General features: G+C 40.5%; 2 protein-coding genes across 5 annotated transcripts in view; one reads left to right on the top strand and one right to left on the bottom strand.

The window, feature by feature from the left end:
* The window catches only part of LOC114877701 (synaptotagmin-14), a 98,126-nt gene that overhangs the window by 51,429 nt on the left and 29,184 nt on the right, over positions 1 to 17,513 (bottom strand). The gene's annotated exons all lie outside the window — the stretch shown is intronic.
* Positions 1 to 17,513, top strand: part of LOC114875696 (sodium/calcium exchanger 1) — a 68,538-nt gene that overhangs the window by 21,635 nt on the left and 29,390 nt on the right. Inside the window, exon 4 of the mRNA XM_046288860.1 lies at positions 17,169 to 17,360. Coding sequence (XP_046144816.1) covers positions 17,169 to 17,360 — 192 coding nt within the window. The remainder of the gene's footprint in view (positions 1 to 17,168; positions 17,361 to 17,513) is intronic.

Consider the following 17,513-nt stretch of genomic DNA (forward strand, 5'->3'; position numbering starts at 1 on the left):
GGTGCTCGCCTCGGACCCCCGAAATCTCAGGGCCGGCCCTGAAAATAACGAGGCACATCTCTGCTAATTAACAGACAAAATTTCTTCGCAAATGTGCTTCTTTCATTAATTTTCCTTCCGATCAGACCATCCTTCGTCAATTATTTAAAAAAACAAGAAGGTTAACCTTTTTCTTCTGCGATCGATAGAAGGTCCCTTCGGAAAACAAGTTGTCTTCAAGGGTAAAGGAAAACATCAAATAATCTCATTAAGAAGGTGCAGCGTTTTCAGAAGGATGACGTTATCAAGGGAATGAAATTTTTTCCTCGGCACCGCTTTGAAATTCGTTTTTTTAACGGGTCACCGAGGCCTCTAATCACACGAAGGTCGAGAACTAACGGAAAGATCGAAGGGTAACGAGATTTAAATAACGCTAGGTCGCTCGTGCAATCTCGTGGAAACGAGAGGAAAAGATACGAGAGACGGAACGGGATCGAACAAAAAAAAATTCCGCAAACTTGAAGAGAATTATTTTTAATTGAATAATCTCGTTCGACCCCGTTTCATAATTTTAAATCGACAGAAAACTATTTTTCTCCCCTTTTTTGAGGTAACTAAATACAGCAGAAAAGTTGTATAGTTTCCCAGGGAGGAAATCATAAATTGAAGGGTTGACGGGACGAGTGATTAGAGGCTTATCGATCACCGGAGAAAAATGGGAAAAGCGCGATGGTCGACGACGCTTTTCCGTATACTGATTTATCGTCGATCCATTGAAAAAGGATAAATGAAAACTGGACACGAATACCCACTGTTGTATTGATGAAAAATTTCCATTCGCTTTGAATATTATTCGAAGTTCTTGAAAAATTGAGCAGAAAGAATATTGTACCCATCGTTACATCTAACGATTATGAATAGATTATAATAAATGTGCAATTTGCTTCACGCATTTTGTCGCAACTGGATCCGACACGATTCGACGTAAGTTTCAACGAGCGGGAACGTTAAATCCCGATCGATTTAGCATCCTGCCGCGTTGATTTCCCGAAGCCGTTTCCCCTCGTAACAAACGACCTAAAGTGGTTAACAGTAGCCGCTATACCCTGAGTAAACTGACTCCATAATGGCAGAAGTACGTTAGCATCTTTCTAGTTCGGTGCAGAGGGTAGTAGCTGCCACGTGTACATGTCGCTTCGTAATTCGTCTCGAACGCTTGTTCGTTAAGCTTGGTTTATGCTTCCAATTTCTCTACATTTCCAACATAAATATAGGTATAGCATCGACGCTTTATCTGAATATTATTTCGCAAAGTTTAATGGCATATTTGCTATATTTTTAATAGCTAGAAATAAATTTCATATAGGTGTTCTAATTTTTAGATAAGTGTTAGAATTTGATATTTTATTCGTTATATAGCAATCTAAGTTTCTTAATAATAATTCATTCGAGAGCTGAGAAAGGGGAACCTTAAAACATCGCCATTTTTCCTAGACAAACCTCCATCCTCGGTACTGTACCGATGACTTAGAATGAAAAATAACGCTTGTAGGAGAGGAGAGAAAAAGGCGTTTCGTCTCGGGATCGTCTGTCAGACTCGTCAACAAAAGATCCCTGCCCCAGGGACTTCTATATACGTATTTGAACTGCATGCCGCGCGACCGCTTGCGAGAACACTGTCGCCTATCATCTCACCGCGCCGCCACCTAGCGGTCCCCGACCCGAACTAAAGGCGCCCGGGGAGACGAAACCCTCTCTCCCCCTCCACTAAACGTCTACATTAATAATAATTAATTCGAGAGCTGAGGAAGGAGAACCTATGGGTGGAGGAACCTTAAAACATCGCCATTTTTCCTAGACAAACCTCCATGCTCGGTACTGTACCAATGACTTAGAATAAAAAATAACACTCGTCCACTTTCTTAAAAGCTCTTTTTCCACTTAATGAAAAATACCAGACAACTCCATTTCCGTGCAACACTTTCTTCTCAGCGATGCCGTCTACGTCCATGATTTGAATACGACGAGGTTTCGCAGCGCGTGCACCGCCACCTCATGCATATGCATTAATATATATTTCGCGGCGTATAATCCCGCTACATTTTATACGGTCCGTGGTAACCTGGTTCCAAGCATTTTGACAATGTATTTATTTTCAAGCAAAAGGTTCACTAACTACAAACGGATACCTGCTGTTCTGTGACACTCAACCTACGACTTCCTTTGAGATTCTTTTACTAAAATGCAAAACTTTGAATATACAGGACGATCGAGAAGAAAATTCAACGTTTTTTATTTTCTTTCCTTGCGACCGATTCACTATGACCAATGGGGGTTAATTAATTGGTTAATTAGTCGACGGTTAATTTGAGAAATGAACGGAACCGGGGTCGATCGAGAATTCTCCGGAAGAGAGGATTCAGGAAGCCGCTTAATGGCCTGCAAATGTTCACCGAGCCTGGGCTAGATCACCAGGGAACCAATGAGGTATACTCGTTAACCTTTTCTCTTTCCGTTACGTATATATACGTCAGCTTAGAAACGTGTGCTAATTACAGCCAAGCATAGATAAAGATTTTTCTCGACCTTTTCTTTACTTCATCAAAAACTTCTCCGATTATTTAGATACTTCGTGACCTTCCTGAAGTCCCTGGGAAACTTGGACGCTGCATCGGGCTTCCGTGTGATCCGCGAAAATTCGATTTATTTTCACTGGTCGTGGCTGACCGTTGCTCGTTCAATCACCGACCATCTACCGCTCTGTTGACCCTCTTTAACCCAAAAATCAGAGCCGTTCCGTTCGTTCACCGGATACCTCGTCCATTAGGGATGAGCGAATACCCGATATTACGAGCTCGGGCGGGCGCGTCCGCGATACATGCGTGCCGGGTGGCCTGACTATTTCGGGTTCGGTCGGGCACAGTCGGGTTCATTCGGACGGAGCTCCCGCGGGCCACGCCCACCGACCCAACCTTTCAGGTACTGTACGCGTCCACTAAGTTGAGACTCCTACTGATTGGTCGGAGCTAGATGGGCCAGGCTAAGACACCCATACTTATACAGTTGATCCACACGCATTCTCGCTATTCGCTCTCTAGGTTACAACTACTAGTAGAAACTACTACTACTACTACTAGACGAGGGTTCGAGGTGAGGAGTAGGGGGAACGTTTCACACCTCGAGTCTCAACTTAGTAGACGCTTACAATACTTGTTAATAGTACTGTAGCAGTCGAGAAAACAAACGGTGTTTCGTCTCGGGATCGTCTGTCAGACTCGTGTGGGGGCTGGCAACAGACGACCCCTGCCCCAGACACCTATTCGGGCTGCATGCCGGGCGAGCGCTTGCGAGAGCACGGTTCCTCCCGCCGCCACCTAGCGCTCCCCAGCCCGAACTCAAGGCGTCCGGGCAGACGAAACCCCCTCCACTAAACGATTGCGACAGTACTTGCAATAACCATGTGCAAAATCTGTTTTATATGGAACTTTGGAATAAGATAATTTTCCGAAATAGTTCGGGCTGAATAGCGAAATAGCCCGCCCGATGTTTTCCGAACCGACCCGATACATTAGTCGCGTCGCACATCACTACCGTCCATCGAGACCCGAAAATACGCGTTCGAGACCCGTCGTTAGTTTCACTGACACGGCACGGAGTTTCATCCCACGGAACACTCTCCGGGATACACAGAAAGTTACGATCATCCCACACGGGAGCCGGTTAACTGTAACGATCGCGTCATCACCAGAGGCGGTCAATTACCAACGTTGTTATCGTCGCGAGAGATTCGCATTATGTATCTTTCCAGCTAACTGGAGAACTTTAGCGTCCCTCGTATCTTCCGGTGAAACCCGGTGCGGAGATCCTCCTTCCCCGTACTCGATTGCCGACGTTGTCCGTTCGTGCCACGAAACTCTAAACTCTCTGATAAACTGATAACGCGGAACGTGTAAATAAAAAAAATTAGTTTACGTAATTTCTGCTGCGCTGTCGGGTAGACTGTTATCCGTAATCACGCGAGGTTAACGACCACTTGGTGGCTTCTGTTATCGTAGAAACACGCGAACTATTTGTTATCTACACTGAACGTTTCAAGTTCAAGTTGAACGCGTTCATTATCACTGTACAATTAGGTAACACTCTCCGCATTGCTATTTTTATATCACAATGTTATTTTAATACCGTTATCGACCGGAAGACCTGCTAACGGACTTTTTTGATGTCGTCGGGTTATCGACTGAACACCAGTTGATAAGCCTTTGATCGTTGATGCTTTATTTATTACCGGAACGAAAGAGTGTTTATGATTTTAAATACCGTCAAATGCGATATGAGATTAGAGTAAACGAGATAGAGGAGGAATTTCAAAGTGGCAGTATAGGTATTTTGCAATGTTAATTATTCATTTCTTGACGCCCTTGGACACATATGTGGACATTTAGTTTGTATGATATCATTTTACTTATAAATTACTATTAACATGTTGAATGCCACAGTGAAATTGGGCACTTTTTTAAGAATAGTAATAATTAATTTTCAAATTTCTAGTTTCAAGCTTTCCATTTGTCATTTCACATTATTTGTACCATAGCAATATCACTTAAAATAATGTTTTTCTATTGTTTTCTTTTAATTATTCAGGCGTGTGTAAGTTCAACAAGCGGCCACGAATGTGGACGTTATGGTTTTTTGAACATTTTTATTGTTTTCCCCATTTTTACTTTCTGAATTCCTATCAATATAAAATGAATATTAAGTCATTTTTTCTCACTATAAAAAAAAACATCGTCCCTGAAGAGGTTAAATTAAGAAGCACGGAATAAATGTCCTAAAAAGGGGTGGATGTTTAAATGAGCAACCACGATGAAGCCCCGTGTTCACCTAGATGGTTTGAAGCCTGCTAAACGAGCATCGATGAGTTCTCGGCCGATGGCCAAGGGTTGTTAGATCACAGTTTCGTTTATTATACGCGAAACGAGGGAAGGGAAAAATTAACCCCTTGAAAAAAATTCGAATGGATGAACTTCTCTCTGTTAAAAAGAACTCGAGCGTGGTTTTCGCTCGCGACCTTAACTCGGAAACGCGATTCTCTGGTGCTCTCGCCATGAAACCAGAGAAGTATGCATCAGCGAAATGTGGGTCAGCTGGTTGAAAGGAAGGAGAGAAAGAGAGACTAATGCAACAGACGATCTATTATCCCGAAAGAAGGTGAACGAAAGCGGTTGACAAAGCGAGCGCACGTTCTCGAAACGAAACCAATTCCCCGCTGACTTGCCTCTATGCGTTCTGTTCCCTGCAATTATACTTAAGCAACCCGAGCACGCGTGTCCTTCCCTTTTTTACATATCGCTCTATTTTAAACGAAGGTCCTCTTGTTACGAGCAAAGCAAGGATCCAACCGTCGATACTCGTCGAAATCCAAGGTTGGTTGGCAAAGAGGAACGACGTGAAAAACATTGGACTCGCATTTTAAAGAGTCACCATCTCTGCTACTCGACAGGATAGATTAATGGGGAAATGTTCCCGGGAAATTCTGACGTTTTATTGCTTTCCGATGCGGTTCGCTCGTATCCCGTCTTCCTATAATAGTGAATAGGCGGTTTTATATAGTAAATTGTGATCATTTGTAGGAGTCAGAACACCGGAGAGGATCCTTGCCATTTATAGTGAGACGCAAAAGTATTTGAACACCGTTTAAAAGAGAATACCGCATTTAAAATTGGACCAAATAACTTGAAGTTTTTTGAGAAGCTATAAAAATTAATTTACTAAGGGCTGTTGCTGTTTTAAAAAATTACAATTTGTTGAAATCGTGAAAAAAAATAGTGCAAAAAAAATTACCTATAATGAAAATTTAAAATCTCTTGCTGAAAATTTCATCAAGATCGGTCAATGCACTTAGAATTTCCGAAAATTGCAACGTTTCATCTAAGAATATATTTTAAATTTTCATTCTAAGCTCACAGAAAAAAGTTGAAAAATTACCCTTCAATATTTTTTTTCAAGATTTCAACAAATTGTAATTTTTCAAAACAACAAAAACTCATATCTTACAATTAGTAAATTAATTTTTATAGCTTCTCGAAAAACCTCGAGTCGTTTGATCCAATTTTAATTGAGGTATTCTGTTTTAAAGAGTGTCCGGAGTTTTACTTTGAGCCACTGTACTTTCAATGATATTTATTATATTGGATATTATAATGAATTTTGATTCCAAGTATTCCTAGTATTTTTAGAAAATCTCTTTGTGAAAAAATTGGAAAGCAGTGGGGGGGATTTGAACTCCAACCCCCTGGATTCGTAGTCAGCGACCTTATCTACTTCGCTAACACCTATTCACTCCTATTTTTATTTTCACAACCCTTCTTATTGAACGTGAGGGGCCAATTCCTTTTTAGTACGTAGTACCTTAGAATTTTAGTAATTTTGTAGAAAATCGTGGAAAACAGAAACTAGAGCACTGAAATTCGGATCCAAATCTCTATTATTACTCATCGATAGAAACTTCAATAATAAACGTATAATTTTAGTATCAGTCTCGTTATTTCCTACCCACGCATCGAGTCACAGATTGGCCTTCTACAAATCATAATTCATAATAGTCTGACGAGTCTCTCGGGAGTTTATCTCGATGTCACTGATCGTTCATTAACCTCGTTATTCCCGCGAGAAAAAGAGTTACGATTCTCTTTCTCTCTTTCCTGCTCGATATCAACGACCTTGCCAATGGTGTTATCATCGACGAGAAATTTCCTTCGCTTAGTCATTCAACACGGTTCCCGCCAGATCAACCGAGCTGAATGAACCGTCCGGTTGATTCATCCACGTCTTATCGAAGCTTAATAGATAATCTCTTATCGCCTACTGCTTATCTCAACTCGACGCGTGTCTACTCACGCGCCTCTGATGGCCTCGTTTCCCGTATCATCGACGACCTTTAACGTAATTGCTGTTACATTGTCGCTCATTTCGCGTGGATGATGGCGCGCGCATTATGGAATGCGGACGTCGTTATCTCTGACGAGGCTGAGCTGAGTTCGCTCTAAATTTAATCTCTCGTCTTGGGATTCGCTTTGTTTATTTATTTATTTGAATGTACGGGCATGGTCCTATTTTTAAATGGATACATAGATTTTAAATGGACTCATAGTTAATAAAAATTTTTGTAAACACGTTATTGCTGGTCTGTGCAAAGCTGGTACAATATATAAAAAAAAATACAAATAAAATGAATTTAAAGATATTTTTTAAAATAAATAATAACAAAACTTCCACTTTCTGTGATTGCGGATTTTGAATGATAATATATTCGTATCTTTCGCAGGAGAATATTTTAGGATACCGAGAGAGATGTCTAAATTAATTATGGGAAAAGTTTGTTTAGGTAATCCTCCGTTTTTCCCTCGTCCGGACGAAAAACACGATCAAATCAGGATCGGATCGGAATGGTAATTAAGGGAGCGGCGTGTTCCGTAACGGAAAGACGATTTTCCGCGGCCAAGTTGGCAAGTTTCGATAAGCGGGGCTTTAATTAAAGAAGCAGGGAAGTTCCTTGCGGCGAGGGTTTGCCGCGTGACCGAATTTCCGCGAGGCACCTATCACCCGCAGCCGTGGCAAATTTTGATATCTTTTTTTTTTGACACAGGAGAGTTGTGTGTAAAATATTTCTGCGCGTCCTTCGCGTCGCGACGCTTTTAAAATAATGGGCCGCTGCTCGCGATTTTGTGGTCTTTTCCTGAAATCGATTTACGTTTCCCGTGTATCGTACCCCTATTTTTTTTTTGTTCTCTTTTTCATCGAAGAGAAACACTGATGAAAAATTATTACACAGAGGACGATTTAAATGAAATTACTGAAAGGGAAAACGAGCATTCGAAGGAGATCGATTTGTGTTGTTATCGTCGCAACTCATTTGTCGACGAACGAGCGACGATCTTTCCATGGGAACGAGGGAAAAGGGAGAATAAGAGTCGGGATTAATTAAGGCGACGCTACCAATTCAATAGAATTAATTGACCTGCGAGAGCTTAGGGAATCGAGAACATCGATTTGTGCCGGTGCATTATGACCTAGTGCTGCTGCTGCTGCAGTGATTTAGTGCCTCATCAAATTCCCAGTAACGACACAATGCCGTTCAAAACTTAATGGAACTCTCCAAGAGTTCTCCAATAATATAACCGCGATTAAACAAAGTTTAGATGTCGATCTTTGACGTGATAAAAAGAAGGTTTTGCATATAGAATGACCATTTTAAAGCATGAAATTCTAACATAAATTCTTGACATAAAAGTGTTCTAAAATAACATTTATGGCATATCAATTTAAAGTTTAAAGAAGGAAGAAAACAACTACATACGAATTTGATCGATAATCTTAATTCAAACCTTTTAATTCTTAATATATCCCAATGGGTCGCGAAGGATCAGAAATCGTTGACTTATACTACTTAACTGAAGAATTCTGCCAATAGCACTTCTATTTTGTTTGTCTATTTTGCGTTTCTTCTCAGGGTTGACAACAGACGATCTCTGCCCCAGACACCTATTATATTGCAATTCGGAATTCCTATACAGGGTGACCCTCTCGCAGCCGGACGCAAAGGAACACTGGCGACAATGAACCATTTGACCGCATCATAAAGAGGTCCGCATTGTCACGTGTCAGCGGGGACCTACCCGGTTCGAGACGACTCTACAGGGTGATCCTCTCGCTAGGGGACAATGAATCCCTTGACCGCACCATGAAGACACACAGAGTCGTCTCGGCCCGGGTAGGTCCCCGCTGGCACGTGACAATACGGACCTCTTTATAGTGCGGTCAAGGGATTCATTGTCGCCAGTGTTCCTTTGTGTCCCCTAGCGAGAGGATCACCCTGTATGTGTCTTCATGGTGCGGTCAAGGGGTTCGTTGTCACCAGTTCCTTTGTGTCTGGCTGCGAGAGGATCACCCTTTGAACTGCATGCCGGGCGACCGCCAGCGAGAATATCTGTCATCTCGCCGCCACCTAGCGGTCCCCGGCCCGAACCAATGGCGTCCGGGGAGCAAATCCCTCTCTCCCTCCACTAAACGCCTAGAATTTAACACTAGAACTACCAAAAAGGTCAAAATGACAGGTTTCAAGTTTCTTATTTTGAATCATAAAATTTATTAAAGCCTTTATCTATTTATTGATAAATTGTTAAATTGAACGCCAGTAGTTCCAATGTTAAAATTGCTAAGCCATCTCCTTTCTCTGTAGAATTATCTAAATTTTATTACCCTTGATAACACCAAGGATTAAGACAATTTACGAACTTAAGCAAACCTGAACTGTACAAGTCGAACGGTCAAGTCTAATCTTGAACAGAAGATCGCCGGCCTGTTTGATCTGGCACAGGCTGTCTTAGCAAAGTGTACCAGCGTAACAGGCATTTCGTACATAGCCAGGAGGAACGCTTTACTCGCGGGTTATTTCGTCCGGACCTAAGGGTGGAAGTTGGAAAACTGTTCCCGAAAGGATTCCCCGCAGTCCAAGAGTTTCAACAACTTTCGAGCAATTGTGCCCAACCTTAATTGCTACTTCTCGAATCCCGGCCTTTTACGAGCTTAAAAGCTTCCACGAGAAATTTCATCGAACCCCGTTCGATCAACCGAACCCGTTCAAACGTTCGAATATTTCTTTTCGGACGGTTCGATGTTTCTTCCTCGAAACGGCGCGTCGATAAATATTCCACGAATCCAGGCGTCGGGGAGGGAATAAAGATAAACGATCGGGAGAAACGTACCGCAGGCAGGAAAAAATGATTCTCGTTGGTAGTAGCGCCGCGTTATCGATCTGCATCGGGTCAAGAATAATTTTACATCGGAGGATAACACGGTCGCCAAGTCGCCAAATGGACTTTTATTGCTTGTCAAGCGAGCTTTTAGAGAAGTGATTTTCGATCACACTCCAACAGGACTTGTAATCTTTTATCACGTCCTGAATCATATCCGGAAATCTTTTCATCCAAGATTCGAAAGGGCAGAGACAAATCGGCATTTGGAGCCCATGAAGGTACGAGGTTGGGAAAAAATCCATCCGACCATGTGCTCGGGCCTGTAGTGTTTCACTTTTCGAACGTGGATAAGGCCGAGTCAGAAAATACCCCTTAGTTTTAGGGGGTGCAAGCCAGAGCGGATTTTAAGCAGTTACAACGAAAACACGAAACCGAATAGTTGGCACTCCAGTGAGTCGTGCCACCCTCGATTTTTCATACCCCTTTCATGATTACCATGATACCCAAGGGATTTTTCATTCCCTTGGTTATTCTTTGGGTCTGTCATTCCTAACGTAGACCCCCGCTGCGGCACTTACCGCAACAATAGGGCCGCTTTTTTTACGACTTGCCACTCAAACCGAGACGTATCTACTGAAAATCGGGAAATTTGTAAACGTTATATCCTGAAAACTAATTCAAATCGAGTTAATGTTAGTTTAATGAATTCGTCTTGAAAAGCTCTATTACATGATCTGAAAAAAATATATGGTTCCATTTAAAAAACTAAACCTGACCATCATATCTCTTAAATTAATAAAGATTTTTCACCACAAACCATATCAACAATTTTTTGTATCATTAATTTCCTGTATCCAGGAAATATAATCATAATAGTAGGATTTGGAGTTTATTCGGAATCCTAACTCCTCCCTACTCCTAGTCCTCCTACAAAAGATTGGCGCAATTTTGGATCTGATATTGAATTTCAGACGTTCCGAAGTACGCGTAACTAATTTTCTTTCGTTCAGCTACAGTTGATCGTCGAGTGTCTCCGATCGATATCGCAGTTGAAATCCCAGAGGATGGATCAGTCATGGTAAGCTGGCCACGACGTTCGCGATTCGATCATCGAAACGATCTCTTCTTTTGTGCCGGTGCGAGGCTCGTCAAAGAGAAATTCAATAAAATGGTAATAAAAACAATTCCGTTGAGAGCTCTTTCTCTTCTCTACTCTATCTCCCGCTCTAGATATCAATTTTTCTCTATCGTCGCGTCGATTATACTTCCTCGGACAATTGGGAAATCGGCTTTTCCATTGTTCCACGATCACGTGATTCTATTTTTTTCCGAAAATAAAATCGTCCCGCAGCAGGGAATGGTTAATTTCCAGTCGGACGATGAATTATTTGTCGTCGATTTCGTTTAATATAGAGCGTATGAATAAACGATCGCCGGGAATCGGCTCGGTAAAATTGGCGTCGCGAAACCTCGATGAAAATAACTTTTTAATAGGGAAGCTTTAATGAACGACGAATAAGAAAGTGGGCGGCTCGCCTTAACAACCTCGTCTTCTCCATTTAAACGACCTCTATGTTGTAAATAGCGTTCGAAGCTAACGCTACGGAAAATGGGACGATTATTTAATTCAATTTTCAGATAAGCTTTCATCAATATTCATATTCCAAACAATATAACAGCTTAATAACGTCGTCCTTTTATTTCAGACATTTTCTGTTTCGAAAACGATCATTTTCTATGCAACAACTAAATGCATCGCAAAGCTTTTCACAATTACGCAATCGGGGACGTTGTTTCCGACGCACGAGCGATCAAATTTCTAAAATGGACTGTCCGCAATTTTCACGGTGTAATTAAGCTCGTAAAAATATAATTTCACCGTCGTCCAATTTAAGCGTGCCCCGTTATCCCGGATTATAGTCGGTATCGCCAGCTACGTAAACGTTACTCCCCCGACCGTTAGTCAAATCACCGAATTAATAAGTTGAAACGAATCGAATTCGAGGCATGGATCGGTTCAATTTCAATTCAAGTAAATTCGACCGTACACCGTTGCTCCGTTTAATTCGTTCGATTTCAATTGAAATTATTGCCGAAAATGTAAAGAGGAGAGGTAACGTGATTCATCGTAATAATATTTCGTAAAAGGATCTAACCTTGGAATAAATGGAATTTAATTAAAATTTATTTACACCTGTATCCTCGCGAAAGGATACCTGAAGTTTAATTAAATCCTGTAATAAGAGAATGCGTTGTGTTTAACAGCGTTCGTGTAATTTCTGCTGAAAATTCCCGATCGTTTCGTAGATGCGAACTCGAAGCACGTACGGTATAAAGAAGTGTATACACACGTGGCAACTGAAATTGCTTCTTAGACTTTTAAAACAGAGTAGAGAAACGCGAATCGATGCAGCCGGTGGTCGTGAAAGTAGATCGTTCAGTTGCTGTTTTGTATAATATCAAACTGCAAACGATAACGTTATCAAACTTCTAATTAAACAGCAAGTGCCATCTAGCGTTAATTTTATGTCATTAAATCTTATCAGACTTTCCATACTTTAAAATTGGTTATTCTTCGTTACAACTGACGACCAGCCATTTTGTATTAAAAATATTGGTAAAACGTTTATATAGCCATTTTCCTGAAACTTTAAGCTTTAAATTGATATACCATAAGTACCATTTTATGATACTTTTATGTGATGAAATCATGCCAGAAGATTGATATGTTTCGAAATTGATGGTTCGGTCAGGGCCGGCCCTGGACCTAGGCAGACTAGGCGGCCGCTTAGGACCCCCATAAGACTATTTTGCGTCTTTTTTCTATCTCGCGTCTACGCAATCGAAGGGGACACTGTGGGAAAGATCCCTCCGAAATTGCCACATAGCATTACTTCAGGGGGGTCCTCGGTCAAGAAGAATAATGTTTACTTGAATATTAATCGATGTAAATTCAAATCTAAATTAGTTATACAAGCTTTAATGTTAATTTTACAAATTTTATTTGAGGTACTTTTTTTTATGTCACATATGTGAAGGGGCCCTTTTTCGGAGCTCGCCTCGGACCCTCGAAATCTCAGGGCTGTGTAATATTTACTCTAATGAGTAAACACATAGTTTAATTAATTAACAGCGATGAAAAGTTCAGGACGTTTAAAGCCCGATCGAGACAGCGCAGCGTGTATAATTGAAAGTAACCGAGGGGAGGAAGGTGTGTGTTCACAGCGCGAACTCTGCCTTTAGCTACACCACCGCTGTAACTAATTATCCACCGTGTAGCGGTTAGGTTTCACGATGCACCTAATGCATTTACCTGCACACCGGCGCTACTCTATACTTTACACATAACCGTTTGGTAACTACAGAAATTCGACTGGCGTTGTTGCTAATGATTAATTGCAAACCTCCCGAAAACCGCACGGTTAGACACACGAAATTGGATCGTTAAATGATTTTCATTTTAACGATACGAGAAATTTAAATATTGATCGGTAGTAGGAGTGTGAAGGGGGGCCGAGCATTCGGACAGATTGGATCATGACTGAGTAATTTTCAAGCAGTTGTAGACAAAATGGCGTTTCGTCTCGGGATCGTCTGCCAGAATCGTCAGTGGGGCTATAACCCAGCTTTTCGGAACTCACGAATCGCATGCCGGGGGACCACTAGCGAGAACAGACTCAACCCCCCTGCCACCTGGCGGTCGCCCTCCCAAGCTAAGGGCGTCCAGGAGAGACTCACCGTCTTCCCTTTCCGCTAAACCCCTACACAGTATTTATTTTTGATCAGGTTGCAAGTGATTTTCTATATAAATAATTATTAGAGATGTGAAAGGTACCCGAGCCTCGGGTTAGGTCGGGTAATCATTATTTTACCACTGACGACAACCAAAAAATTAAAACTACTCGAAAATTAATATTCAGATTTGAAAAATAAAGGATTGGAAATGGAAATGTTTGTTTGCAATGTTTCCCGAATGTTTCGGGTATCCGCGTTCCAAAAATAGAAAGATCAATCCGAATCTCGTAAGCTCAAGCACAATTCGCGTTAAATCCCGTAATCCACTTAGAACCGGGGTAGGCAGAGGGCTGGCTATTCAAAGACCGGCTGCACTGTAACCTTTTAAACGTCTCAAAGGGCTGCCAGGGAAACCATGTGTATTCACAAAGCTTTCCAAACGAATTTTCCTCCAAGTTTACATACCATGAAAGCGCAACCTTCAATCACGATAAATCCTCCATTATCTCTATTTCTCTTTCATCTTCAAGGTTATCGTTTTCCCTTGAACGCAATCGATAAAATCCGGCCTGTTCGAGCTCGACGTCTGAAGTCAGGGATTCGCCGCGATCCTCATTAAACGTCGCGATTAAAAACGAAGAGAATGAACCGAGAGATTAAGGGGATGAAATCAGGGCGCGGCAGAGATTCCGTCGTTTCGCAATTACGCCCGGCGCCGGCTCGTTTCCCGGAAACTCGAGATACCGCGCTTGAAACGACGTTACACGGATATCCGGGGGAAAAAATAATGTAATCTCAGGTCGGTCGCGAACGTACCTTCTGTTAAATTAACGCTGATTTCACGAGACCGTCGCGAATTCTCTGTTTAACCTCGAGATTAAATATTTTTCCTTACGGAAATAGAAATACCGGGACGGGTAAATGTTTTTTTTTAAATAAATAGCTCTATCCAGAGTCTTAGATGGGATATCCTTTTTCCAATTCGTAGCCGGTACGTGTGACCGTAAATAAAAAAGCAGAGGGATCAAAAGAAAATTGAATCTGACCGAAAACACGACAGCGTTGGGTTGCGATATCGGATTTGTCTGGGAACAGATTTTCTTGCAATACGAGCTTTCCAAAGGATAAGAAGCTTCTACTTGCCGTTCGAGACGGAAATGCGAGAGTAAGCTAAAAAGCGTTGCAAACGGAATAATATTACCCCTTGGAAGACGTACATCCCTTCGCGTCAGAATACGAGACCACTCGAGGGAGAGTCCTTGCACGGAGAATAGACGTGTCCATCAAGAATTCTCCATTTCAAATTCTTCATACGTTGTTTTACCAAACGAGATAAAATAATTTTTAACAAAAAAAAAATCCGACTTCGAAATGCACTAAAAAGTATAAAATAATTTCTATTCCATTTATATCTGTATTCCACAGCTATTAATAAAATCTACTTAATCATTAAATAGGATACTAAATACATTTCAACCTTTTCGGAGATTTTGAAAAATCGCGATCGGTATATTCCTTGGAGGGTAACCCTAAAGAATAGGTTTTTTATTGTAATAACAATAGTTATTAACAATAAGAAGTTACATAAATTTTGGGAAATGGAATCATCGTAGAATGATCTACGAAATGTGAAAACTTTCATCGCAATCGGTGCATTCCTTGAACCAGAACGTATTTTGCAATAATGAAAACCGTTCGGAATAAAAAAATGCGAAATGTTTTTATAACGGGACCAATCGCAAGACATATCCTACAAGACGCAAACGATTTCATTCCGATTGGTCCATTCATCTCAGAGTAATCGGTGAACAAAGCCAGGAAAAAAAAAATATACTAATCGAATTGAGTATCCTCCTCCTTTTCGAAGTCGGATAAAAATGCCAGCAATTCATTTCTGACAAATCTAATAAATTATTTAATAAGAATTTTTCAGTCCTTTCGTAACGCAACGATAAAAAGATAAGTGCAATTTTTCCAAGTTACAGGAATCGTGTAAAAAATACACATACACTCGTGAGAGATAAAACGATTCGATAAGAAAAGAAAGCATCCTCTGGGATGGTTCCAGGAAAAAGTGGCCGTAAAATTGCGAAGTTTACCCAACTTTTGTTTTCTCCTGCCACGTTTCCGGTACGATTGTCGTTGCCGAGCCAACGAACTTACAGACGCGGTATTACAGCTTGTAAATATTTTTACAATCCATTGCACTTTGGGAATTTTCTCGATTACCTGCAGTCATTCTTCTCTTGCAAATAAAGAAAAATAAATAAATGCATTGTAAAATTGTTATACACACGTGCGAGTGTATTAGTATCAAGGTTTGAACGTAGCTAGACAGCAATGCTATATCGGTAGCGTTGCAGGGCAGACCGGGTATGGTTGTCATAATTGTTATAAAAAAGAAACTAAACAATAGAAATGTACTGATAACCCATGGCAACGCGTGGACATATTGTTCACTCAGTTCGTTGTAGATTAGTATCAAGACACGATGAGTAATTATTAGTTTTGATACACCTGAAGTAAATTTTTGCAGTATCTTTTTTATTAGATAAGTATATTGGTTTCTTAGTATCGACTATAACGGATTTAAAATCCGATAGTTTAGAGTTTTATCCAACTTATTCTGACGATCTTTTTGCATTTTTCGAACTTCGTAATAAATGAGTGGATAGTTTAAATTATTTAACGGTGTGGGTTAAATTGTCACAGAACATTTGGGATTATTTGTCATATGTATTCGACTGCTGACTTAATGATCTTCAATAATTGATAAGTTTGCTACAACTACTTTTAATTTATTTTTAGAATTCTGAATTTCATTATAAAAATTAAATTTTATATTTAATATTGTTTGAGATTCATTTTTAATTTTTTCTTTAAATATTTTGAACTGTAAGTTTAATTCTGTGTTCAAGACTGTACAGTTTCTCAGTTTCATTATTATTTTCTGTTCGAATTTCAGAATGAAACTAAATATAAGAGGTTTTTATAACGTACGTGATAACATTAATAATAAAATTGTTCCTTTTTCAATTGATTTTTTCTTAATAAATTTGGCTATTTACATATGTGACAACCAACCCCAGCTCGGGGTACATTGTCACAAATCAATTACTACAGATAATATGAATTAACTCACAATCTTATTGATAATATTGATAAAACTAATTTTTTTTATAAACATAACCGCACCTAGTTTATATTAAATTATGTCTGAATGAACTGTCCTGCAACTATAACCTGTAAAAAATAAAAATAAAAAAATCTCACATCCATACCCGGTCTCCCCTGCAGTGTAAAAATGTCACGCAAGTAGTAGTAGCCGATATATGGTCAGACGTCGGGACACAGAATTAGCATACGAGTCTGGCGCGTTTTACACGGCTATAATTTATAAAACGACCTATGTCCTGTTCTCCTCAATTAAATCTATTTTCCCTCCTAAAGAAACACCGCAGCTGGCGTTTCTTCGGTCACCTAATACTTAAAAAAAAAGAAAGCATGATTCGAATTTAAACGAGTCTAAATTCGTTCTAACTGAATACCTTGCAATTCCTATGAATATTACAAGGCAAGTCGACGATTCCCTCGCAAGTCATCCACGTGTCTGACCATATATCGAACGTTGGCGGAAATTACACCGGAAGAACACGAGACGAACCGTTTAAGTAGTAAAATCCGAATTTTTGTCGACAGCCGACGCAGGAATCGCAGTCGCGGCGGAAATGAAGCAGCCGGAAGAGAGGACCGCCGAGGAGAAGATGGCATTACTTGGTAAACCGAAGTTGGGAGAGGTGTCCAGAGCACAGATAAGGATCAAGGAATCAAAGGAGTTCAAGAACACGGTTGACAAGCTGGTTCAAAGGGCCAACGCCTCTATATTACTCGGTGAGTCGACCTTTTTCCGGATCAACCCTTTCCTTTTCTAAGATTCCAACATCCTTCATACCCAGAATATTTTATGAAGATAAAAACTAGAATACTCGAATTTATAAATAAATTCTTATACCGGCATAGTCTCGAGTGAGGATAGTTTACAGT

The sequence above is a fragment of the Osmia bicornis genome, chromosome 15 (assembly GCF_907164935.1).
Source record: "Osmia bicornis bicornis chromosome 15, iOsmBic2.1, whole genome shotgun sequence".
Lineage (NCBI taxonomy): Eukaryota > Metazoa > Arthropoda > Insecta > Hymenoptera > Megachilidae > Osmia > Osmia bicornis.